The sequence below is a fragment of the Gouania willdenowi genome, chromosome 11 (genome assembly GCF_900634775.1).
Source record: "Gouania willdenowi chromosome 11, fGouWil2.1, whole genome shotgun sequence".
Classification (NCBI taxonomy): Eukaryota; Metazoa; Chordata; class Actinopteri; order Blenniiformes; family Gobiesocidae; genus Gouania; species Gouania willdenowi.
The window spans coordinates 23,208,096-23,235,647 of NC_041054.1; the positions used below are offsets into that span (position 1 = coordinate 23,208,096).

General features: G+C 38.6%; 1 protein-coding gene across 2 annotated transcripts in view; it reads left to right on the top strand.

Annotated features, from left to right (window-relative positions):
* The window catches only part of trappc9 (trafficking protein particle complex subunit 9), a 312,616-nt gene that overhangs the window by 89,300 nt on the left and 195,764 nt on the right, over positions 1-27,552 (top strand). For both annotated transcript variants that reach the window (XM_028461358.1, XM_028461359.1), the window contains one exon: positions 11,277-11,395. In XM_028461358.1, the coding sequence (XP_028317159.1) occupies positions 11,277-11,395 (119 nt within the window). The remainder of the gene's footprint in view (positions 1-11,276; positions 11,396-27,552) is intronic.

Below are 27,552 nucleotides of genomic sequence, written 5' to 3' on the forward strand. Positions count from 1 at the left end.
ATCTAAACTCTAGCGTGGATCCTGCTGCATGTGTGTTTGACTGGAGCTGCAGGAGCCTGTCTAGAGCTACATGTACAGGCTGGGGCGTGGACTCTGTAAGAGTGCAATAGTGATGCGCAGACCAGGAATTTTCCAACTCGCAGGGCCCCGCATGTACGGCAAAATCTTACCCGCACCGACCGCCCCGAGCTGATACTTAAATTTTCAGAATCCGCCCGAACTCATCCCAGTGGCGTCACGCTTTACGTCCAACGTAGAGTTGTGCGGTGTACAGCCAATCAGGGCGGAAAGATATTTGGGCTGAACAATTTTGAAAGATAATCTAATTGTGATTTTTTTTTTTTTTTTTTCCCTCAATATTGCGATTGACTAGGGCATTCATTTACAGTTAAAGACACACACACACACACACACACACACACACACACACACACACACACACACACACACACACACACACACACACACACACACACACACACACTCTGACAACAAATGTTATGATCAAGTCCTGCATAGAAATTCTTCCACTCTTCCACTCAGTAACTGTCACAAGGCTGCGTTTAGGTCCCAAAACATGGTACTGTTTGATTTTAAGCGAATCTGTATCACGTAGTACCAAAGGAAGTCGGTGGGTATAAAAAAAACCAACCCGAATTCACATGATCGGATCGGTGATGTTTTTTTTAAACTCACCGATCGACGATTGGCCCAAAAATCCTGATCGTGTAAAGCCTACTTTGCACACACATCAGTGTTTCCCTGTTTAGAGAAACATTTTTCCCGTAGAGTTTGGTTAAGTCATTAAAGACTTAGATATACTTTCTTTTTCCAAAAAACACTTGAAAATGTTGACTTGTGTTCTTTATTTACTCCACCTCCTAACATTGTATGGCCCAAACAGTTGTTAGAAGGTAAGAAAGTGATTAAGAAATGCTTGTTTATTCTGTTGTGGAAATGCAATAGAACTCATACCATTTCAGTATCCAGTTGTCGAGACAAGTGTCAATGCACCACTGTACTCTTACCTATGTAGCATTCAGCATTATTTAATAATAGGAGAGAGGTCTCAAGGTCTCTACTGTTAGTTTCTATTTAGGCTGCAAGCTTCCTTCCCTTCATCTATCACTGTCCTTCACTTCTTATTTTTATTCTCTTTTATAACAAGTTTGACCTTCCATCCTCCCAAAAACAATGTTATTTGTCTTCTTTTACCATTTCTCCTATACTTTAGCTTTCTTTTTCACCCTTGGTCTGAGCAACCTCTCAGACTATATAAATATTATTGTGCAATCAGTATGAATCACTCACCAAAGTTTTGTGCCACAGGGGAAGTAAACATACAGTACTTGCATGTTTATCTTATACCCAAGTTCTGTTCTCCTCATGGGGTCAGTTAGGTAATAGAGTTTTGTGGTTTTAATTAGCCAAGCAATTATTAGGAACCGGAATTAAGGAGATAAAGAATGTTTTCTTTTAAAGCGTAACTATGAATGGAGTTATTTATACATTATAGGAGGCATTCTGCGCTCAATACCACTGATGGTATCTCACACTTGAATACATTAATGTGGGATACTGATGAACATATTTGCATAATGATGCTGTTTTGCTTTGTTGGCTGAGATATTACCAAGTTATTTATGCTCTTGCTTAGGCTACTGTAAGATTGACATTATCTGGTGGCAGTCACCCCAGTGGTATCTGTCATTGTGTCTTTGGGCAAGGCATTTCACCCACATTGCCTAGTATGAATGTAGTGCATGAGTGAGTGAGTGTTGGTGGTGGTCGGAGGGGCCGATGGCGCAATTGGCAGTCTCACTTCCGTCATTCTGCCCCCGGGCAGCTGTGGCTACAATAGTCGTTTACCACCACTAAGTGTGGAGTGAAAGAATAATGCCTTTATTCTGTAAAAGCGACTTTGAGTGTCCAAAAAAGCGCTATATAAAATTGATGCATTATTATTATTATCTGAGATGCTGCTGGTGCCCACAGCGACTGTTGTGTTGTGCTGAATCATCACTTGGTGCATGGGATCTGCTTGTGAATAATACTGAAACAGTGAAGAGTAATAATTTTAGTGTTCTCTCATAGCTTAGTGCAGGGGTCTGCAACCTGTGGCTCTGGAGCAATATGTGGCTCTTTGACTATTTTGCAATGGCTCCCTATAGTTTTAAAAAAAATAAAAAATAATTAACAGAGGGTATTTACCTATTCAGTGCCAGCAATTTTCAAATTTTCTACCCCCCTCAGTGCCAGCCGTTTTTGAGCATTTTGACTGATTTTAAAGACCCACAGAATATTTTCTACTATGACTATCTGAAATCTGACACCATATTCTGAAAGATTGAAGCCTCTACTGTCATGAAAAAAAATCCATTTGTTTCTGGCTCGTTCCGTTCTTTTGTAATCAGCCATTGAATAGAGCAAGTTTTACACAAATCTTCAGTTTCAGAGCAAAAAGCTGAGAAAACAGCGTTTTTGTAAAAAAAAAACCCTGTCAGTGACTTTAAAGCTATTTTTTTTGCTTTAGTGACAACTCTAACATCTGAACATTGTTTCCTTATATAAAACATAAAAAAAATGACTGAGACCGGGCTTTTGATGGCAAAATTATTATTATGGGGTGGTGTTTAGCTCAGTGGGTTGAGCGCCCGCCCCATGTACAGAGGCTATAGTTCCTCACCTGCAGCGGGTCCAGGTTCGATTCCCGGCCTGGGACCCTTTCCTGCGTGTCATTCCCTGCTCTCTGACCCCTTTCCTGTCAAGCAACTGTCATATAAAGGCCACTAGAGCCAAAAAAAATCCTTTAAAAAAAAAAAAAATTATTATTATTTTGCTGTCTGTCAGAGTTAAATGGATTTCTTGCTGTATTTTGGCATTCCTCCAACTTTCCCTCCCGTCAGTCTGCACACAGACGTAACTTCCCCTTCCTCCCAACACGCTGCAATGACCCGTTTAGCCCGGTTAGTTGATGGTTCATTATCAATAATCTACTCAGGTCCACACATGTTCTGTGTTAGTATGTGGAGCTGTGAGCTGCTGGATACGTCACAATATCACTTCATAGTAGGGATGTAACGATTCGCACAACTCCCGATACGATTCGATTCGATTCACGATACTGGGTTCACGATATGATTCTCTCGCGATTTATTTTACAAAATGGGACTGTAGACAAATTTTTTTTTTTGGGAAAAAAACTAGAATATACTGTACTATTTTCTTTGTATTTTTCACTGTCAAAAGAATCCCTTGATAAACTATTCAAAACAATGCAATTTAACTAAAAATAAATCTTGAATGAAATCAATAAAGGAATAATACAAATGAAAATGAAGCCTATTAATTTAAATTCTGGTTCTATAATAAACAATGCAAAACTGCATAATAGTTATTTTTCTTTTAAAAGTGCAACTGAAAATGTATTTTGTGCCTTAACAATTGGACTTAAAAAAAAAAAAAAAAAAATCGTGATTGCACTGATTTACGTCATATTTGTTTGGACCAGCAGAGGGCGCTGGTAACACAGTGGTCGGTTGGCATGCAGATATCTTACAGTGAAGAAGAGAACCTAAGCTAGCAGACAGAGCTAATAGAAAAATTTGACTTTTACATATATTCAAGTAATATTACAGATATTCTTTCGGTGCTTAAGGGGTAATAAATCATTTATAAACATATTTAAGAGTAGAAGGCAGCCAGAAAGAAAGTATTAGCAGACTCCGCCCGCCGCCTACACTTGTGGATAGCGCCCTCTGCTGGTTAAAAAAAAGTATTGCGATTCAATTTTCAGAAAATCGATATCAACCGTGATACCTATGAATCGATTTTTTACTTCCTTACGATTAATCGTTACATCCCTACTTCATAACGCAATAATCTCACTTATTCCTGTTTCTCCTCCCCAGCTAATGGTTGCATCAGTGGCTAATCTCTCATCTAAAGGGGCACTGCTGTCATCGTCAGGGCACAGTTGGTCACTACAACACCCCACAGCTTAGATATTGGTGAGGGACCTCCGCCAGGGTGTTTTCTAGTAATCCCCGTGAAAAAACGCAAATGACGAGTTTCTCATCAATGGTGCTGAGCGTTTGGATTTGAAATGATGAGATATCTCGTCGGGGGCACTGAGTGAGTTATTGATAAATTACGTTGACACCAAATAAAATCATGATATAACAATTTGTCACGTTGTGCAATAACTCACTTTCCTATGTGCGAGGGATCGAGAACGAGCAGGGAGACGTGATTGGTTAAAAAAAAACAGTTTTTTTCTATTGGTCAAAGTTACTACAGGTTTACAGCTGCTACAGTTGATGGATTTTCTTCGTTCCTTTTTCAGAGCACATAAGATCTTAATTTCTCTGAGCACATAAAAACAATTTCAACCAAAAACCTACAAAGTGTATCTGGAGAAAATCTCCTACCTTAGCTTTAACTGCCAATGTACCAGCTAGATATGCATGCTGGATATGTGGCAAGAAATTAGCAATTAGCATGTGTTGACCCATGTGTTATTAGGTTCAAGTTACTTTTTGTAGCCCTTCAAATACATTGACTAAAAAATAAAATCTTTTTCATATAATATTTTCTTCATGTTAACTGAGATGCGCAAGAATTTGAAGATGCAAGATACTGTTTTGTTATTTATTTCATGTCAATTTATTTTATTTTATTTTAACTCATTTTTTAAGTTGTCATGTACATGATTGAATTGAATAACTAAATCAAATCAAACATTATTCAATATAATTTCAACTGTATTGTCTTCATTGAGAAGGTATTTTTTTGGCCCCGGAAGGACTTTAATTCAGGTGAGATGAAGCAAAATGACTCCTATGAGACTAAAGGTTGTAGTCTGCTAACTTAGTGAAATAAACACATTTCTTTTTGGTAATTATTGAGGTTTATTACATTGGTTATGGAAAATTGAGTGTGACTACACTATAGGCAAATCAAAGGTGGGATACGTAGATTTCTGTTTTGATGACATCACATCCCCCCTGTCCTAAACCTGCCCTGTGGAGAGTTAATTATATGCTTGTTTTCATTTACTCGTTTTACCAAAGTATTTGTGTTCCATTTTCTTATCTGTTCTTATCTAAATGTTGAGGAAAACCATGTGTCATTTGATATTTGTTTTTGCCTTTTAATGCTAAATATGTGTTGTGGTAGTTGAGACCGGTCTTGGTCTCGAGACCAAATTTTAAAGGTCTCGGTCTCGTCTCGGACTCTGAAGCATTTTGACTCGGTCTCGTCTCGGACTCGAGCTGCCCGAACTCGGGATTTTCTCTCAAGACCAGCACTAATTCCGGCTATTTTTAAACTTTTTTATAATGTGATAATAACACGGAGAAGAACGGGATAAAACAATCTTTTATTCATTATTTAATCCACCCTGTATAATGACCACAACCTTCCTTAATGTGACTGAGTGACGTGCGTGTGCGTGTGTGCGTGTGTGTGTGTGCGTGTGTGTGTGTTATCTCCCTGGTAAAGATAGTAGTTCTAACAACAGGTAAAATGATAAACTGATGATATTACAGCCTGTGAATGCAGTACAGGAGACGCACTTACTCCGCCTCTGGGTCCTAGAGCCTGCCGGCCGGTGAAGCCTGTTTTGTTTACCGAGGTCCGTGTGTGTTTAATAAGTCTGTGTGAAAGTCCGCATGTTTATGCCTCTGTCCATCCACTCTTCATTATATCCATGTCTTTTAAGGTTTTTATTACATAATGTCGGCTGTAGTCCGGGCCGCCGCCATCTTGGATTATGTCGTCACCAACGCATCATCGCCTGGACCCAAATAACTGTAAAGGTCTTATATTAGTGGTGTTTTTTTGTGTCTTTTGACTCCAATTACATTTATGTATATACTATGTTCCCTACAATATAAACAAGTTCACAATATAACTATTTTTTATACTTTGTTTCCACTGTATCCAGAATAATAATAATAATAATTCTCAACAAGAACAATTGATTGATTTGTCACATGACTGTTCCAGGGTTTGAGTTTGTTTTATTTAGTTTCACATCTACCTGTAGCTCTATGTTTTTTAGACTGCTGACAACTTGTTTGTAGTTTTATTTCAGAAAGTTTCATTTTTACAGTTACAGCTGGAAACATTTGAATATCCTAGTTACATTACAGCAACCAAATTAAACTATATCAACTAAGTGAATTAATAAAAATAACCTGTGTAAAGGCTTTTTCAAACAAAAAAATTATCTTGTGAACTCTGTGACCTGTTGACCTGCACAACTCAAAGAATCAGAATCATTATTTCTTGCTTTTAAACACTTGCTGTACATTCAGCTGACATAAAAATCTTGTTTTCAAATATGTAGAATAATTGTGAATTTATCAGTAGCAGTAGTCGTTTTAATGTTTTAGTTAATTTTTTCCAGGCACCTTTTTTGTCCGTCAAATGTATTTAAAATAAACTAAAATTAAAGAGAGAATGTTATTTAACTGTCAAACCTTGTCATAATTTATATATTTTTTTAAATTGAAAAAAAAATGTTTATGGTCCTGGTCTTGACTCGGTCTCGGCTCCCGAAAGTCTTGGTCTTGTCTTGGTCTCGATGCTTTCTGGTCTCGGGCAAGTCTTGGTCTCGGATAGTGTGGTCTTGAACACAACACTAATGTTCTCTATAACCTCGGTTCCCAAAGTGGGATACGTGTACAATTGTCACAGGGGTGCGTGGATAAAAAATTAAAAACAGCTTCACAACATTGGAGACTAGAATATAAATAGATCAGCAGTTAGGAGCCTCCATGCCTTTCCCTTTGTAAGACTGTCCTCTAGTGGTGAGCTAATTCATTACATGGCCAGTTGCCCAGCTCTCGCACACTTATGTAAATCTAATTGATTAATATACACCCATTAGTGACTGGTGCTCATTTCACCGTGTACGGCGAACCGTTGAAAATAAAGAAGTGGTTAAAAGACATTAATTGTCCTTCCACATTGACTGTCACTACTTCAACAAGTCGACCGATAGTTAAGTGTCCCCTGACAGCGATAGCAAGACCAAATATTCACAGTGTGCAGCGGTACACCTGTAGTATGTGGATAGCCTAGCTAGCAACTAGCATGGCCATGGAGAGCGGCGAGGAGTCGGAGGCAGAGTCCCTTCATGCAGCTTCAGATAGTGATACAATCACAGCAAAAAAAAAAGCAAATATGATAAGAGCTACATTGCTATGGGGTTCATATATATTTGTACGGGTAGAGTTACTCGGCCACATTGTGTTGTATGCGGAAAAGCTGGTAGATACTAAAACACGGAAACATCAGGAGACAGAGTAAATTCTGCCCCGTACTGCATGTGCAGGCTGTAATATCACCAAGTTTATCAGGGAGCAAATATTTATTCCTGGTTATTGTTTTACACAGTTTTATAGGGATTTATTTACCGGTGAGTAGTAACTACTGCATATTTACAAGTTTATGAATATTATTTTATTATTGTGCATAGTTCCTGTTATGAACATATACGTAAGCTAAATCTAAATGAGGTAACCTTTTAAATATGAATAATTAATAAATAAATAAATGATAAAAATACTAATGGTTTATAAGGATTCCCGAGCAGTAGGAACTATGTTTCTTGCATCCCCTCAACCTCAGCCTTCCCATTAAAGTTGCATTTTACAATTTCGTGATGATGAATATTTTGCATTACTGTTACATGTTAAATAAATACAAATATCTGGATATTTATTTTTTCTAAAAAGAGAATTGTTTCAATGCCAGTTGGCTAAAAATGTAATTAAATTCAAAAGATATAACTCTAAATAAGTTTTTTTTTTCTTGTGTATCTACAGGTTATTATTTTTTATTATATATTCCACTAAAGGATTGGTAAAATTCAGGGACACATTTCACTGTAAGGCCATCTACGTTGTATATGACATTACATGAGTGTGCAGGAGTAGGGGGTACATGGCTTCAGGTTAATGGTCTGAAGGGGTATGGGACTGCAAGAAGTTTGGGAGCCACTGCTCTATAATATTTAACTTTTTAAATGTTTGGTTTAAACTGGACTGTTAACTCATAAACTACAAGTTCTTATAGAGTGTGGTGTGTGCTTGTAGCCTTAAAAAAGTATCAAAATTGAGGCCCAATGTCCTGAGCTATGTGCTTTCACATTTTTACTGGAAAATATTCATTGTCTTTGGCAGCCGCTGGTAGGTCAATCCAATCAGTCACAAATAGAAAGGGAGATGATAAGGACAGCTGCTAACAAATGCAAAAGAAAAGTGAGTAGATGAATATGGATTTGTCATTGGATTTAATTTCACCACTTTACACAGGTGAAAAGGTTCAAGATCTCTCCTTTATCTCGCCAGCTCCCAAGCCTGAGGATAAGTGATGGCTCGCTGTGTGTGTGCACGTGTTGTGTTGTGTGTGTCGATGGCTGTGCTTCTCATGTAGTGTGGTAATATTAGCAAGTTTTTGCTTGCATTATACTGTAAACACAGTATTCCTGGGTCCACTTTGGATACAGTCTGTCAATGGGAATTAACAAGGATACGTTGAGCAATACAGCATCAGATGTGAATTGCAGGAAAAAAGGAACAAACCAGGTTATTTAAAACAGCTGGATTACAACAAATGATTAAAAACAGTTTCTCTGATTAATACTGATTAAAAGTGTCTTTTTTCTTTCCATTTGCTTTGGCTTCAAATCCACAACTCAGGATCAGATGGGTTTTAATGTCATCACTCAGAACTAATGGTCCTTATCTTGCAACACACTTTACTGTATTAAATGGTGCGCATTGCAACTAATGACAATGCTACTGCCTACACTAATGTTGTGATTATTTGGAAACGATATCTAAAATCTACTCATAAGTTTACATCTAACTTCAACCAGAAACTTCAAACGTGTCCTTTGGAAGGACATTTAATGTTAGTTGTGGTCTGGAACTTTAAAGAAAATCACTAAATGATAGGGATGTCCCAATACGCCTTTTTCATTTCCAATATGATACCGATATTGCAGCCTTGCGTATCAGCCGATACCGATATTGATCCGATATCAGCATGAATCATACATACTTTTATTATTATTATTATTTTTAAATAAAAAAATAAATAAAAAAATACTTATATTGTAGTGTGGAATGTTAGAAAAGACTCGATCGAGTGATGTCACTCAAACAGAGAACAATAGTCAACAGTAGGTATGAGAAAAACTGACCCATTTATTATTAACCAATTGGTTACATACGTTTTAACCTTCAACATAATAACTACAGTATTCTATAACTGAATGAAATAAAAAAAATGAATTGGGGAAAAAAATAAAAATATCAGAAATTCGGAAATTTGAATTCGATATTCGTTTTCAGGCTGATATTGGACCGATATTGATATCAGATCGGGACACCCCTATTTAAATTAAATGTATTCTACTTTCTATAGTTTTATATTAATCTAATACTAAATTAATTATAAATGCACCATATCATCTCCTCTCCAGACACTGGAATCAAAGTGGTCTTTGAACTGCTGACTTCACTCAAATCACCCCAAGTGGGTTAGAAAAAGATGGAGACAGATACTGATTGGATGCTGAGTGCAGAGGAGAGGAGGATTGTGAAAAGTGTCATTATTAACCACAGACCTATTGGCAAGTCACAGTCTACACGGCATAATCTAGATTTTATTTCATACTCTGAAAGTACTACTATTCATAGTTCTCCTTGTTTCTACTATACCAGTGGTTTCTCAAACTTTTTTGGCTCACGTACCCCTTTCTCTTACAATCCAAGTACCCTATTATGTCCGACCAGAACATTTTGCTCAGAATTCTATGAAAAAACATAGATCATAATGATGGAATGAATGAGTGATAACACACATTTTAAAGAATCTTATTTGTTAAATAAGTGGAATGAAACAGTATTTAGTGCCTCCTGAATATATTTATTTTGATAGTTTTTTATCATTTACAGTCATTTCCCTCCTTATGTGTGACCAAGACTGATCCTTGTATATTCAGTTCATGTTCTTATCGAGATCATTTCTATCATCATTTTGTATGTTTTTTTTGTGTCATTTTGTGTATTTTTGGTATTATTTATATAATTCTAACTCAGTGTGTGTGTTTTTGGTGTCATTTGGTTGTTTCTTATGTTGTTTTGTATGTTTCTCTGTTATGTTTGTGTATTTTGTAGTGATCTTGTGTATTTTTCTCTTATTTAGTGTGTGTGTGTTTGGTGTCATTATGCGCATTTTGTTGTTGTTTGTCTGTTACATTTATTGTTCGGATATTTTTATTTTGTGTTTTTGTTCTCGTTTTGTGAGTTGTTAATATTCAGTGTGATTTTCATTTTTAACAATAAATACACATTATAAAGCCCCATATTTTTAATGCTTTTTTTTGTTAATTTCTCTTTCTCTGTCATGTTCATGTCTAGGTCAAAACTAAATAAATAAGTCCCTGTAAAAAGAAAAATGAAAGCTGCAGCAGTTTTTTCTATTGTACCCCTAAGGAAATCCAAAGACTGACCCCCCAACCAGCTGGCCTGTGTAGCTGCTAGCAGAACTAAGTAACTTGTGCTTAGCGCTCCCCCTAAAGGTCCCTTTTGGTTTTGTCACTGTCATAAAGACTCTGCACCCCCGAGGCAGCAGCTCCTCCATCCCGCTACAGTGAGACGGGCAGCGGAATGCTTCCTACACGTACCGGGGCAAAATGAAAGCGGTTAATCTTGAATAATCCTACATTCTGAGTGAACTCATCCTATAGCAACTCAGTATGTTGACCATTTATACGGCGTTGTTTATAAGTGAATTGATCCGCCAGTTGTCTCCCCTGTCACCCTGCTGCACGCACGCACACAACCAAAAAGCACTCCTGTGTTCAAGAGACTCATCACGGGCGATTGAAGTGACTGCAGTCGCGTTCAGTGTGTATTGGGCTGCCGTAAAGCAGTACGTCTTGCAACCGGGTCGGACGCAGGAAAGTAGCAAGTGCTGTTTTCTGGCCAGAGACAGCAGGGGGGGATGAAAGACCCCACAATCACCCCATAAACACTTGTATTACCCTCACAGGGACCATGAGAAGGATTTCTTAAGGTGAAAAAGTTAATTAGTTTTGCTTTAATTCACGAAATAAATGATCATTGGCATTTTACACCCAAGTCATGTATCACAAACATCTGATATTTGAATGCACTGGTCCCTAAATAGAGCCTTGTCTAGACACTATCTGTTTTGATGTTTCATGGTGAATTTGCTGACTGTGTCCTTTTTAGATGGGATCAGTGTGACAGGCCTGCCAATCTCCAGTCCTCTCCGCCAAGTTCTGAAAGCAAGGTCGGAATCCAAATCTGTCAGCAGCGAGTCCGGCAAGACTGAGTACAGCCATGTTAAGGTGAGAGAACAAAGGCCTCTGGTGAGTGGAGTTGGATACATAAATAAAGAAGCAAGCCCACAACTCTATGTGATATAAATACACACTACAGGCTGTTGTTTTGCTTTGTTTATTCCTCCAACACAGTTCACCTTGGTTGTATTAAACAAGTTATTTGCAGTAGCGACATTTACCCTTCTCAATCTTTTTTTCTTGGAAGCCGCAAACATGCGTACTTTTCAGGATTCAGAGTTTGGTATATAACTGTCAGACTTTATCTGTACACAGGGTCTCCACGGTCATGAAGTTATGGAGTTTGAAAAACCGATTTTCTAGTCTTGAAAAGTCATGGAATAATTTTAAAAAGTTTTGGAAATATAGCCTATTTTATTTTAATATTTAAAATGTATTAAACCGCAAATATGTTAAGCAATATCTCAAAGTGAAAGTGCTGCATACCAGCCTGAAAAATGGTACCAATTTGGTTAAATATTTTGGAAAATCATTGTGAACAAAGTGTGTGGACCCTGTGTACAGTATAATGGTGGAGAGATCAAGATTGTTCTCTTTTTTACCTCTTGTATGTTATTTGTTTATTTTTTTTAGAACTTTATTTTTTAGTAATAAACATGAGAAAACACATTACAAAACTTTCCTAGACAGAAAGACAGGGTTTACATGAAAAAATAAATTAGGAAAAACATGTCTTGTCACAGAAACAAACAAAGCCGACAAGAGACAAATAAAGAAGTGAAAAGATGAGCATTTAAGACGTTACAGCAGAGTATAGGTGTCCCTTCAGTTACACATGTATTTTTCTATAGGTAGCCATTTCCTCATGAAGACCTCAGACCTCAACTGTAACTTTGCAGTTAAAGCCTCCATTCATACACGTCTATCAGTTCCTGTTTCCACTCTTCCACTGTTGGTGGCTGTGAATCCCTCCATTTTATAGTCACTAGTTTTCTAGCAGTCATCAAGAGTATATGTAGCAGGTGCTTTTGATCTTTTGTGAACTCGTCTTTAGGATTCAAATCAAAAAGAAACTGACTTGTGTGTACAGCAAATGACCTCCCAGATATTTATCAATCTCCCTCTTCACACCCTTCCAGAACGGAATCAATCCCAAAATACTGTATCTGTGAATGGTCACCAACCCTTCCACATTTTCTCCAACATTTTATTGCATCTGGATTGTCTACAAATTTGGAAATCACCAAAGGTTTCAACCAAACTCCTTCCACAAGTTACTAGTGTATGTTAATTTTGAATAGAATAATGATTATTTCTTAGGTTCAAACAGGATATGTCATTAGGCTTCTTGTGCACAGGTGGGCGGGGCAGTGTCCCCCAATCGTACTAATATACAACGCCTAGCAAGGAAGGATACAAAGGCTAGTGTACAATATTTAGTGGAGGTAATCCTGAGTGTGTTCTCACCAGTGGTGCCACATTTTGGTTTCCAGGTTAATTTCAAGAATAGATGTGGTTTGGAAAACTATCTTCTTGATTTCTTTGCAAATCGGGAAACAGGTTCATCATGGCCTGCACTTTCAGATATACTAACACTTTTTATCTGAGTGCAATCAGGGTACTGAACACACAGTAATCACACCCTGTTCCATTGTTTCAGTCACTCTTCAATGTGCAATATATATATTTATTCCCTTTGCTACTATAATGCTCTCCTATTGTACATTTGGTTTCATTTTTATTACTTTTATTTCATATTTTACTAGCTTATTGTGTTTTTATTTTATTATATACTACTTTTCTTTATACCTGTACTCTTGCACTGTACTCTTGTACATGAAAATAAAGCCTTCTTCTTCTTAAAGAAATGTCCAGAAAATTTTAATCAGGGTAACTTCATCACCTCTGGATGGTTTGCAACATTTATCTTTAACCTATACATTGTTTTTTTGCCTATTGGAAGAACAGCAACTTTATTGTTGTATCCTGTATACATACACAGGTACAAACACAAAATAATTGTGCTACATTAGACCCATACCTGAGGAGTATTAAGGCAGGGTTTTACTAGCAAAGTATAAAATAGTACCACTAAATTACAAGTGATGCAGAACAAGATAGTTCAGCAGATGTTAGACGCTTGCTCCAACACAGTTGAATCTGATGAAGTGCTATTGAGCAGAAAGTCTGGTAATAAGCCAGCCAGCTGTGTTTCAGCAGGGAGACATCGAAAACCTACTGAATTGGTGGCACTCGTAGATTGGCTTTGGGCATCCCTGATGTATAGTTAACGTTATAACGTTTGGCAATTCTAACAGTTCAGTGAACAAAAAATATCACACTTGATTTGTTTTTCTTTCCATGTGTAGTCAAATTAACATGACTGAGCATTTTTCAACTAAATATAAATCATTTGTTCCACATGACATCAATAAATCTGAAGGACAATAAAAAATTGTAAAAAGCTCACATTTTGGAAGTTTACTTTTCCTCCAACTGTTACTACTCAATTTGGCTTTTTTGAATGTAAAAAAAGTGAGTGCAAAAACATAGAAAATATAACTTGAAGCACCAACTGTGATTTCATTAGTATGCAGGTGGTTGGAAGGGTTTTGTAGTGATAAAGCATGTTTAGAATGGCATTAGTTTGTGTGTGATATGTTTCAAAATACTAATTGCAATCCTAAATGTCATAAGGCAGTGCTTCTCAAACTTTTTTGGCTATAGTACCCCCTTTCTCTTATTTCTGAATTTAAGTACCCCCTTTTGTCCGACTACAACACTCACAACTACACAACTATAGAGCATAATGATGGAATGAACGAGTGATAACACACACTTTAACGAATCTCATTTTGTAAATTAGTGGAAAGAAACAGTATTTAGTGCAGTGGTTCCCAACCCTTTATGGATCGTGACCCCATTTTGATATCAAGAACTCGTTTTTCAATAATTGGTTTTTGCTCATGTTTGAGCTCAGATATTTTTCTCTTACTGCATTTTAGTTGAACTAGATTTCTATTTCACAAAGTGAAAGTATAGAAAACTGTTCAAGATTGTTTTATTTTTTAAAAAAAATTAATTAATTTTAAAAATCTATTCTAATTTTTTTTTAAATTGCAGGCAACCCCACATGGGATCGCGACCCCAAGGTTGAAAAACACTGATTTAGTAACTCCTGAATAGATTTGTTTTTATTGTTTGTATCAATTCAGTCATCTCACACCTGGGGTGGGACCAAGACTGACACTTTATTAGTTTTCCACTTTCTCTCAAGTACCCCATGTAGTGCCATCGCGTATCCCTGGGGGTACACATACCTCCATTTGAGAAACACTGTCCAAATGGATTTATTGTATACTCACTTTTATATGCTGTAACAAATGTGGAGGAAAAACAACCCAATCATTGTCAAAGGTGGGTTGAGCAAAAATAATTAAGACAAAGTTGGAGTATTGTTTGGAATGCTTGAGTGAAAGAGCTGTTGAAAGAACCAGAACTCTCTCTCCTTTCCTTTTTCATTCAGTAGTTGTTCTGTTGAGCATGAAAGAGATAGAGGGATTTATTTCAGCGCATGCTGCAGAAAAGCTAAAAACCCTCTGCCTCTACACAGCCGTAAATATATTCTTTGCAGCTTCGTGATATTAGGGGGTTTATCTTTTACAGAGTTTGAATCAAACCATTGTGTTTTGAAATGCTCTCATTAAACACAAGTCCAAATGAACAAGTAACATTTATAACACAATGAGTCAGAAGTTGTCTGCCTGTAGAGCACGTGTCAAACTTATGGCCCAGGGGCCAAATCTGGCCCTTTGGAGCATCCAATTCGGCTGGCAAGAGAAAGTAAAATTGTCAGAAAAAACATTGATTATTGTGTTAATATTTGCATGGGCTCACAGCTTTCCCGGTGCTTATATCGCATGATTGTTGAAATTTTGACATATTTCCCCAAATTAAATAGGAAGCAGTCAAAAAATCTAGGAAATCTGAAGTGAAAATCATGTTGATTCTTATCATCTTAACGTCAGCTAATGTGCTACACATCCTAACAACTTAGTCTTTTTTTTTTTACCTAATATTGTGACATTTTAGTGCATATTTTGATTAAGTATGACTGTGTTCAAGTAGAGATGGAGAACAGATTCTCAGGAAATTAAAAAGCTTGTGGCAGAAGTAGTTGGCAATGCATTCCAGTGTTCTCTACATATTTTGGTGCTTAATAGGCCAAATCGTTTTCATTTAGATTTTACCTAGCAGCTTGTGATCTTGGCTTGTTTGGCTCTAAGATTTCTAAATGTTTACTCCAGAAGTAAGGGCAATCAATCATACCTGATCTGCTATCAAATCATTGGGAATGTACATATTTAACTTGGCTCAAGCCATTTTTTTCACTCCTGAACCCCTTTCTGCAGGTTTAAAAGTTGCTTTCAGGATGTAAACTCTCTATATAGGTGGCTTTTTGGTTATTATTCATAACAGAGCAAGGGAACCTTCCCTGTTTTTTCTAACTTTGTGTCTCTTCCTATCCACATGCCTGCTTAGAAATATAATAATCGCCTAAAGAAAGCAGTATTACAACAGCTATCTATTTAACTGCAGGATCATCAAATTTTGATAACACTTTTGGCAGTGAGCTCCCTCTGTGGGTTATTTTCCTCAGAGGTGAAGTGAATGACAGAAAGGGAGTGTATAAGGAAAGAGACGGTGCTTCAGTACAAGACAATGTGAAAACCCAATGTCACATAGGCGAGGTATTTCTTGGAAAGGGAATACATAAATGAAAAGACAAAGAAAGTGCTTATCTTGAAGCTACCAAATGGCAAGCGTGCACTGAAGCTGCACCCAGAGCGGGTTTTTTTCCCCTGTGCAAAAAGCCACTAAATTGCCATAAGATTACTTTTAGAACTTAGATTTCAGTTTCTCTTCCTTTAAGGCAAAGGTTCTTGGTTCTCTCCTCCTATCAGGCACCATTATCTATATGACATATGGACCTTTTACACCTGAGAGAAATGAAAAGGAACATATTGCTATTCTATTTAGTGAGTCATTCAGGCTATTGCACAGTACACTGACTCAACTCAGGTAGAATTGTGTCTGTTGAGCCTGAGCTTTAATAAACCTGCAGTAAATGTAGCTTTTGGTATTTCTGTATAATTGTACCATGCTTTCATTTTCAGTTGTAAGATTGTTTGTGTGTATGGTAGGAGTGTTCGTTTGTGTTTGTGTTGTAGGAGTGTTTGTGTGTGTGTGTTTGTGTTGTAGGAGTGTTTGCGTGTGTGTGCGATGTTGGAGTGTGCATGTGTGTATGTGCGTGTCAGGCTGTGAACATGTCTGTTTTGCCAATAAACCCGCCTCTCCTTATCTCCCGTGTCTGCCTGATTCTCTGCATTTGAGTCCAATCCCATTGACTCCATCCAAGGTCGTCACAAACACGTTGAGTTTATTTGGAGGTCCTCTGCATGGCAAGACCTGCAATATGACTGCCAGACACACATGGACATTGCAATGATGATGCTCAAAAGATATATCGTGCTGGCTCTCTGTCAAGAATTGTGAGAGAGATAGAATCCTGTGGTGAAACCAATAATAAGCTAACCACTGTGTAAACAGGAAGGCTTTTGACTTCAAAAGCTCCTCTCTTTGATTTGTTGTCTTAAAGCTGAAATATATATATATATATATATATTCATAGTCATCTTTGAGCAAAAAAAATTCATGATTTTGCAATAGGTTTAAGTGTACAAAAGTTTTTTGGTATTGGGACTACATTTTGCTTAAAGGTGTGTAGCATATGGATGATTAGTTGTGAATTTTCAAAATTCTGAACTTTAGAGGCTTGCTGTAGCACCATCTTCAGGATGCTGTTCTGTTTTTGCAGCTGAGTGAATATGGCATAGCATGCAAATTGTGGTGTTTGTTCGTGAATGGGAAGTATGATTTTCTTGGAAGAAGAAAAGGAAGGAAGGGTTTTTCAACAGGAAGTAAACATCTTTTAACAGTATAAGACATTCATATTTTATGATTCATCCTTAAGTAGCGTTGTTTATTATACAAATAAAACTAATTTCATGTTAAGATTTTTTTTCCTATTTTAAATGACCCAAAACAAAAGTTGCTGTATCAAATACCTAAGTGGTTTCTCTTTTTGGTTGTCAGCAACCGTGCATTAGCAGCATAAATGCCAAGATAATAATCTTAAAACATTTTGGCATAAATGGAAATGATATCCCTCTTCAGAGAAGCACAAGCAAGGTAAGCATATTTCTCTCAGAGCAGAGCGAGTGGCGTGCAGCAAGAGGGGGCTCTGCCTTCAGACAAAGAGGGAGCTCAGAGTATCTTCGGGGCTAATCAAATCCAGTGGAGACGGAAGCCAAGTTGCTGCCTGCCTTCCAGCCAGCCTGTGCTATTTTTAGTTGCCCAGCCCTGCTGATGTCTGCTTAGCTCTTTTCACAGATACAGATTTCTACTTCTGATAAAGATATTTATAGCTGCTACAGCTGTCTGCCCAAGTGTGAAATTCAACTACGAGCAGGCCAATGAGTTTTCTTTTCCCCTGCTCTGAATAACCTTGTAGCTTCTTCATCTCTAGCTTTATCTCAGTTAATGGTTTTTGCGCTGATGCGTGGACAATAGATGTGAACCTATTACAGATTATCCAGCAAGTGAGATTGTCCAATTAATGAGTTATTTCTTTCAGTAGTAGACAAGAATAAGGACAAATAGTGCATCTTATTTCATAAATAAACCTTTTAAGGCAGCTCGGGAGACCAAATGGTCTCCAAGCTGCATACAGCCTGCAAGACCTTTTGTTTTTGTATGACACAAAGGCCTGAGGCCACAATATGACTCCACAACACTTCTCTCTGCACACATTATCATAGTTTATTGTTTGTTAAAATGCACGATTTACTGGAGCTGGAATTGGAACATTGTAACTTGTCTGAAAGAGGTACATTGTAGCATATTATTTTTTCTTTGATTTTCTGTTGTGGTGCATGTGAGATGCAGCAGTCTAAGGCCTATCTTCAGTGTTCTAATTATGAGACCATGTCATGAGACCAGGGGGTTCCAATCTGTTTTCCGGACCTCTATCTACAGGTCCTTTCTGTCCTTTCTCTTACACTTGTTTTCTCACTTCTGTTCTCCACCTTATGGTCCTGTAGCGAACCAAGCTTCTCATGTTACCTGTATTGGTGTGTTTGGTGCCTTAATGTGGTTGGACGTTGTGCACAAGCACACTGTGTGGGACAGCTGTGCAAGAGTTTGTGGCTAACAAGACGATGTGGTAATTCTGTTTCAAAAGTTCTCTGTAAGTGGGCAGCACTGACAGCAGCACCACAAAGCCTCTTCCGCCAAGCCCAGCCTCGCTTCTGTCAGTCGGTCACAGGGCAGCTGTGGCTACAATAGTTGCTTACCACCACTAAGAATAATGCCATAATTCTGTAAAGTGCTTTGAGTGCCTATAATAAAGCGCTATATAGAAATCAATGCATTGCTGTTATTTAAAACAAAACAAAAAAAAAATATATATATATATATATATAAATGGTTTTTTTGCAGTTTTTAATCAGTAGTTCTCATTCTATTTTGTCAAGTCTCTCACTGTCCACAATGCAAAGCCACCTCCCAATTTTAAGTAGATGAAGGGCTGTCTTCAAATTCTGGTGGGTTATAATGCCATGTGAAAACATAAATACTGTTCTGTGTAGCTTGTCAAAGATATGTTTCGTGTTATATATTAGAATATGTTTGAAAAGAAAAAAAAAAAAAGGTTTATTCGTCCGACAAGGGACAATAGTAATCAAGTCCTTCTCTACCCTTTCAATTATACACATTAGGATTTGAACAGGCCTGAGAAATGTTTTGGATTAGAAATTTCTAAATAGTGTTACGGCAGAATTTACGGTTGACCTCATTTAGTGACATGATTCATTGCTCTGGTTGAATGATGGAATCCAGGAGAAGCATTGATGATTTTATATAAAAAGTTTATTCTATTGCTAAGTAAAAAGGTACAAGATGGAACAAAGTGAAACAAAATTAGCGTCCGTCCAGGCGGACGTCCGAAGGAAGTGCCGCGCCCCGCTCCCACAGTTTCAAAGCTTAAGCTTTTTATACAGATAAGAAAAGGTCCCAACAGTGAGAGACAAAAGGGAGGGAGTCAGATGCCCATAGTGGAATTGTTGGAGGATGATGAAGATGTTATGAGAAGGTTTGGCTCCAGTCTTTATCTGTCTTGATAAGTGTGTGCGTCAGTGTATGTCTGCATGTGAGCAGAGATTCTGGCCTTGGCAGAGACTGTGCTGCACTGAGAATAATACGATCTGTACTGTTTAATCAGATGTTCAAAAGTGTAATGAGTAATGGAGTCGTCATGTATTAAAACATGACAAATTGTACACATGAACATACATTTGACGATATGATGATGAATATAATAATTGACCATAACATTCCCCACTTTTGGTCGCATCAACGACCAAATCAAGAAACAAAATTATTATATTCCACCTTTGCTGTCTGTCAGGGTTAACCATTAGCATCGTTATTGTCATACATTGGATATATTCTTCTTTTGTGAGGCACGGATATAGATATATCAAGAAAAATGTGGAAATAAACCTTAAAAAAAACTTCATCATTATTATCAATGGCATGAATCATCAAAAATCATCCTTTATTGCATCTAGATAAGCAAAAATCATCATTTGCATCAAGGGCATCACTCGTCTTCATCGGCTGAGTTCAGTGGTAACTGGGGTAACCAATAGCATCATGAGTGAAGAACCTTGAGTATTTTCCTCAATCGTAGCAGAAGGGTTTATGACTGTATTCCTGCAGCTAGGTGTGAGGTTGTCCTCCCTCAACCTAGCTATGAGCATTTGGTGTGGCTTATAAACAAAGCTAGGCCCTTGTTTTAGAGCGTTTTCTTGTGTGTGTGTCTCAGTGGCCTTGTCGGTTCCCCCTTCATTGTTCGGTCAGCCTCCGTCTCAGCATCAGCTGGTCTCGGCAATCATCTTGGATCCATGTCGCCCGCTGTGCGACCTTCACTGCCGTGTGGGTCGTTCATTTCGGTCGGCGTTGTAGATGATTGGTTGTTGTCTGAGGAAGGGTAGTCTCCACACACCTGGCAACCTCTCTTGGGATCGGAAGGTACCTGAACAGAAGAGGGGGAAAAACACCGAAACAGAACTCTTGGGATTGGCTGGTACCTGAACACAGGCGCGATCCCACTACTGAGGCTTTAGCTGGTACCTGGTACCTGGTAGGCTTTAGCTGGTACCTGGACAGAAAAAAGGGGGGGGGGGGGAAACAAAACAGAACAAAACAAAACAAAATAAAATAAAACGAAATGAAATAAAATAAAATAAAATAAAATAAAATAAAATAGAATAAAATAGAATAGAATAGAATAGAATAGAATAGAATAGAATAGAAGTTTAGGGGTGTTAGGTTTAGTTAACTAACTAAATGAATAGTTAGTATGGCCAGGAAGGCAGAGACAGGTCAGAGGTCAGGATCTGAGAGCTTTTCAGATCCTAAAAGGTGCTGCTGCACAATCACACAATGGTTAGGTGTGGGTTAGTGAGCTTTTAGCCATGCTAGCTCAATGTTATCTGTAGCATTCGCACGCGAGTGGGAAAATATGAGGCTGAAAGAAAAGCAGGAAGTATTAATTCGATTTTCTTTTCCTGGAGTAAGAAGAAGCATAGCTGGAGTTGCAGTGATTATCTGTCGTACATCTACTTACCTGGTGAGAAGCAACAATTTGAGAACCACTGTTTACAAGGACATGCAAGTCGGACGGAGAAGGACATGCAAGTCAGACGGAGAAGTGTGGAGTGTGATTACATGTCTTCTCAAGATGAATACATACAATTGGGAGACATGGAGATGTGAGAAAGCTAAATGAGTTTAACCAAATAAATAAATAATGTTATTTATTTATTTAAATTGTTTGTTTCATTTTTCGTTGCTATCTCTTATTTGTGAAGGAGAAATCTTATTCTATCCTTTATTTATTCTGAATAATGTTAACACTCCACACCTATTCACATAGCCTAATTCTTTTATAGAGCTGAATTTGTCAGTTCATTTATTTCATTCATTTCCCTCATAATTATTATTTGAGATGTAATTTACTTAATTTTGAAGGTCAATTGGTGGCAAAAGTGTCTCCTATTCTGTGTCTGAACCAGAGTTCAGCGAGATTATTGGCCCTTTAAGGTTAGACAGAATTAAAGTTAAGTTGAGTCGAACAATCATATTGTCTTTTGCTCTCTGTATTTATCCCATTCGTAGGGGTGACGAGCCCCAGCACGGTTTGGAGAGCTTCCTTAAATGCTTGGAAGTTACTTAACTTTAGACTATCTCTTATTTCAATCAATTATCAAGAATTTCAGGAGGACCCTTTTTAAATCTCAGGCGACCCAGATTGGGCCACCAACCCAATGTTGAGAACACTTAATTTTTCCCTTAAAAGTGTCTAAACCCAGTGAAGGTGTTTTATGGTCTTGCACGCTAAGTGCTGTTGGAACAAGAAGAAAATGGTTGGAGGGTTTTGGGGTATATTATTTTCCTATGATAAAATATAAATCAAAAATCAGAGGGACGTTGGCCCCTCCCTTCCCTTTTTTACATAAGAATACATTTGGATTCTTAAAACCATATGATAAATATCATTGGAAAATCACTTATCTGATCATTTTGGATGTGTCTCCGTTTTCCTCTCTCTTGTGTCCACCTGCCTTTGTGCCCTCCAACCTCCTCGACCTCCTTCTCCTCAGCCATAAAGGTCAAAGCCAGGGTCAACTGTACGCTCCTTTTGGAAATTTGAAGATCTGTCCCCACTTTTGCAGTTGGATTGGAAGTCGCTGTAGTCTCTGGAATAGATATTATGTTAGAACATCCACAATATGTCATATTGTCACGTGTCTATTTCAATCTATTTCCCCTTTGCTTCCCAGTTACAGTTATGGACAATACTTCCCTTTAATTCTCATCCTTCATCATAAGAAGCAGTGACCAGGCATGGCGGCGAAGAGGAAGGATCGGAGTCGAGAAGGCGGTGGCATTCTGTTAGGAAACACTCAGAAACAGAAAGAGAGGAAACCATTAAGACTTAACTGGATAATTTAAAATATCTCTTTTCTTTAGTTGGATCTGATTCGTCTCCTTACAGCGACCTGTATTTTGGAAAAAGCTACATAATAACAACAACTAAGACGAAGACGTAGACAAGTGCACACCACAACGAGTATACACATATAACAACAAAAAACATGGACACTGAACATGAACAGTAAGGTCAGTCAAGGTCAAAGCCAGTCATTCCACTGAAAGTGGTATCATATATAAAAACGTCGTTTGGTGTTTTTAAACACCCAGAAAAAAACCTTTAAAACCTGGTAACTTTTTAGAAGGCCCAAGGCCTAAAACCTTAATTTTTAACAAGCAGCAGTGTTTTCTGAACACCCCACTACATAATTGGCAAAAACAGGGAGAAGATCAAGTGCATCAGAACCCAGGAGGAAAAGAAGGTGAAACAGAGGAACATGTGTAGTCAAACAGCCATTCATCGGTCAATCACTCAATGACACGTCCACGGCACATTTGCACTCACAACGCGGTTCTCTCAGGCATACGTAACGTGTCATCATTCAGTCATTCATACACCGCACACGTTCATGCCTCAATTTTCACGTCCATGCATTCACAAGGTTTTGCTGCATAGTGTCTAAGTAAAATATAGGTCTCATCTAACCCACCAGCGGCGATAGCCAGTCCACCTCGTCTCTCGGGGTCAATGAGCTCTTATTGCCCCCCCATGCTTGGCAACCTTTTAGTGTTAATTAATTGCTTTTTACTGGTATTGTCTGATTACTAAGAGGTACGCTCCTTTTTACTTCCGCCTTGGCGGAGTCTACACTTAGAGTATTGTCCCTTGCAGTACTGACAGTCTACTAGCTGCTGATCAGGCAGAAATCGCACGGCCATGCACAATAACCAAACTCAACCCCGGTCCGCGGGGGAAACTCAACCGCTGTCCATCTCCAGAAATGTAAAAAAGAATCTCTGAATCAGCAGGAAACTCAACCACCGCTCTTGAAAAATAAGAGTTTGGGAATAACTCAACCACCATAAACTCCAGAAGTCTAAGAAAAAACCTCTGAATCGGCAGGAAACTCAACCGCCACTCTTGAAGAATAAGAGTTTGGGAATAACTCAACCACCATAAACTCCAGAAGTCTAAGAAAAAAACCTCTGAATCGGCAGGAAACTCAACCTCGGTCTGCAACCTGAGGGAAACTCAACTGTCAGAACTTTCTGGGCACCTCTAATATCACTCAACATTGAACGGAGCACGCAACCTCTAATAACCCTCACTCTAAGGGAACGTAGAAATTTGTTCAGAACGGTATTCGGTTACCAAGCATGTATCAAATCAGGTGGACTGCTATCCCCCGAAGAGTGCTTTCCCTAGCAAGGTTTATCCTTTTTCTGCACATTAAACCAGGACTTCTTGTTTGAAAAGTAATTGCCTATGTACTCATAGCAACTAATGGGACATTTTTTTCTCAGGAAAAATTTGGTACCCCCCCCCATGCTGTCGAGTGGCTTTGGGCCGGCCAGACAGTCCGACGCGGTTAAGGGGGAGGCGCGCAAAATGAAAACAATGAATGTTGAACTAGGCTGTCTGTCGCAAGCAGCTTCAAAAAGGGTAAGGTACAGATTGTTTACGAGGGTATCGGTCAAAAAATGTCAAAATTTAAACTTGTTGAGGCTGCAGTCCTCAATCTCTGTCTCAATTTTCCTGAAATTGAGTAAAAACAAAAGAGAAAAAGAAGAATCGTTCAGAAATAACAAAGGAGAAAAATGTGTGAGCTCAAAAAAATCATGGCCAATAAAAATTAAAACTTCAGCTCCAAAAGCTGAGGCAACAGAGGGCTCTGTCTTCAGCGGATGTAACCATATCTTGCATTGTGGGGGGCCTCCCCTTAATCAAGAAAATAAATGAAAGAAAAGCAAACAAAAACAACCTTATCAGTAACACTATTTTCTTCCCCTTTGTTTGTTGTTTTCTCATAAAGGCCAAAGCAGTGTAAATAAATGAGCAACATAATGAATAAAAGCAAAGATAAATGATGGGCACACTTGATCTCATGTGGCAAACAGAAGGGTTCTGTGTGAAGTTCTGGTGGTCCTGTGTTTCTCATAGTTGTGAATGTGGGTGTGTGACTGTATGTCTGGTCTGTCTGCGTGTGAGAGAATAAATGAAAACAAAATAATCTAGTGCACAGTCAGAAGATAGAGGGGTTAGTATTGTGCGAAGGAGAAGCTTGTTGGCTATTTGCTAGTTGTCCCCCTCCATGCCAAAGTTCAAGGCTAAAGTGATTTAGCACTACCACCAAAGGCTGTGGTGGACTTCTTGTTGCTTGGTATCCTTGGTGCTTTTGAAACAGTGTCTTTTTGGTGAAGATTTCCAGCAGACGTGTGACCAGTCTGCAGTTGCTGCCCATCATTCAGGCAGTAGTCGTGGCGTTTAACTCGCAACTCATTGGTGGGGGGAGTGTCCACTCCGACGCCCACAGGTTCTCAGTCTTTGATGATGGGGCATTGGCATGCGGCCCATTCATAGACGATGAAGAGTTGACTTGGGACTGAGCGAGTTATTTCAGCATTGCTTTGCTGAATGGGAGTTGAGTCCTTGAGTCCTGAAAGGTCACACACCTTTGATTGTCCATTTCCTTCTGATGCTTGGTCCTTTGAATGATGTTGACATTCCATTAGCGTAAGAGTTGAAGGTGATTTCATTCTTTCATTGAAGATGTCGTTTCTTCAGGGGACAACCACAAAGCCAACAGAAACTAACAATTTAAATAATAAAAAATGATAATGATGGTAACAGTAATATTAAAATAAAATAAAATGAAATACTGTATTCATCTGTGTGTGTGTGTTTGAGTGTGTGTTGCCCATCAAACATGAAATCAAAATAAAATAAAAATAGTGTCTGTGTGTAATGGCACTATTCTGTAGGCACAGGAGAGGTGAGAAATCACAATGTTGTGTCACAAGTGTGTAGTGCACTAAACTGGCCAGTGAGGGGCGCCACCTCTCTCTTGGGATGGGTGTGGCTGTGCGTGTGCGTGCGCCCGTGCGCGTGCCTGTGTGTGTGCTCTCTCTCTCTCCCTTTCTCTCTCTCTGTACGTGTGTGTGTGTGTGTGTGTGTGTGTGTGTGTGTGTGTGTGTGTGTGTGTGTGTGTGTGTGTGTGTGTGTGTGTGTGTGTGTGTGTGTGTGTGTGTGTGTGTGTGTGTGTGTGTGTGTGTGTGTGTGTGTGTGTGTGTGTGTGTGTGTGTGTGTGGTCACACGTCCAAAAAAAAGAAAAACACAGCAGCGACGTGTGTGTGTTTGGCTCTCTGTCTTTCTCTCCCTTTCTCAAAAGCTCGTCCAAATGAAAGCATTAAAGCCAAGCCAAAGGGAGAAATCTGATTCCACGTTTAAACAAAATAAAAACAAAGATAAAAAAAAAAAAAAAGTAAAACTCGCCTGAAAGCATGATCTGAGTTCACATCATACCAAGATTGTATATGCGTATGCATATATTATTTGTTTATTGGGTTGTTCATCTGTTTGATTCACAGAAACACAATTTAGGTTAGATTCGGGGTTTTAATCTTTCGGTACAGAGGTGAACTCAGATCATGGCACCGCTGGGATGTTTTGGAAACCTTGTTGCCCGTCTATCTATGGTCAGGACCTCACAGGCTGTGGGTGTCCGAACAAAACCAAAGTAAATAATGACCAGCCGTATTTTATGCCTAAACAAAATATCCGAGCCCGAAGGAAACCAGAGAGAACCTACAGCATTAAAAAGCACGGAACCTCAACCATTTGAGCCTTTCTCATGGCAGTTCACTGCGTCAAAACACAGAACAGCTGAGGATCAAAATCAAAGCTCAAAGCTGAAAATCAATACAATGCTTGACTGGTTCCAAAAAAAAAAAAAAAAAAAAAAAATCAACACAGAGCGAATATATATATATGTAAATGAAAATTTATACATATATGTTTATAAAGGCAGCTTTACCTTAGTCCGAATTGGTGTTTGAGGTTCAACCGATGGTTCGTGCTCCAGTCTCTGTCCGAGGGCGGACCACCGCGGGCCAGCCCCGGGGCTTCAAATGTGTCGACCCAGTGCTGGTCCACGATCGACGCCCCACAGAGCAGAAGATGGATTCAGTTTGTCGACGCCAATTGTTACGGCAGAATTTACGGTTGACCTCATTTAGTGACATGATTCATTGCTCTGGTTGAATGATGGAATCCAGGAGAAGCATTGATGATTTTATATAAAAAGTTTATTCTATTGCTAAGTAAAAAGGTACAAGATGGAACAAAGTGAAACAAAATTAGCGTCCGTCCAGGCGGACGTCCGAAGGAAGTGCCGCGCCCCGCTCCAACAGTTTCAAAGCTTAAGCTTTTTATACAGATAAGAAAAGGTCCCAACAGTGAGAGACAAAAGGGAGGGAGTCAGATGCCCATAGTGGAATTGTTGGAGGATGATGAAGATGTTATGAGAAGGTTTGGCTCCAGTCTTTATCTGTCTTGATAAGTGTGTGCGTCAGTGTATGTCTGCATGTGAGCAGAGATTCTGGCCTTGGCAGAGACTGTGCTGCACTGAGAATAATACGATCTGTACTGTTTAATCAGATGTTCAAAAGTGTAATGAGTAATGGAGTCGTCATGTATTAAAACATGACAAATTGTACACATGAACATACATTTGACGATATGATGATGAATATAATAATTGACCATAACAATAGCAAAATCATTTGTCAGCCCATTTCAACTGTCCCATTGTGCTTGTAGGAATCTGAGCCTGTTGGTTGATATTTTGGCCTTTTTGGTAAATAAGGTTCTAACCAGAATACAGATCATACCACTGCAAAGTGTTAATGATCACTTGTAGGGAGTGAGTATGATCTGAAACTTAGAGAAGCAGATTGTCCATAAAGAGCGCGACTGTGTGGTACTCAGCCAAGTACTGTCCCTAAAACCCTCCAGAGGGCCAGGGGCTCTATTGCAACAACAAACTGTTAGTGATCTTATTGGGCTTCGTTGCTTTTTACCACTTTTGAGGGGCAAGGGGGCTGGAAAATCTATATTAGTTTGCACCAAGGTTATTGAAAAACCAAAG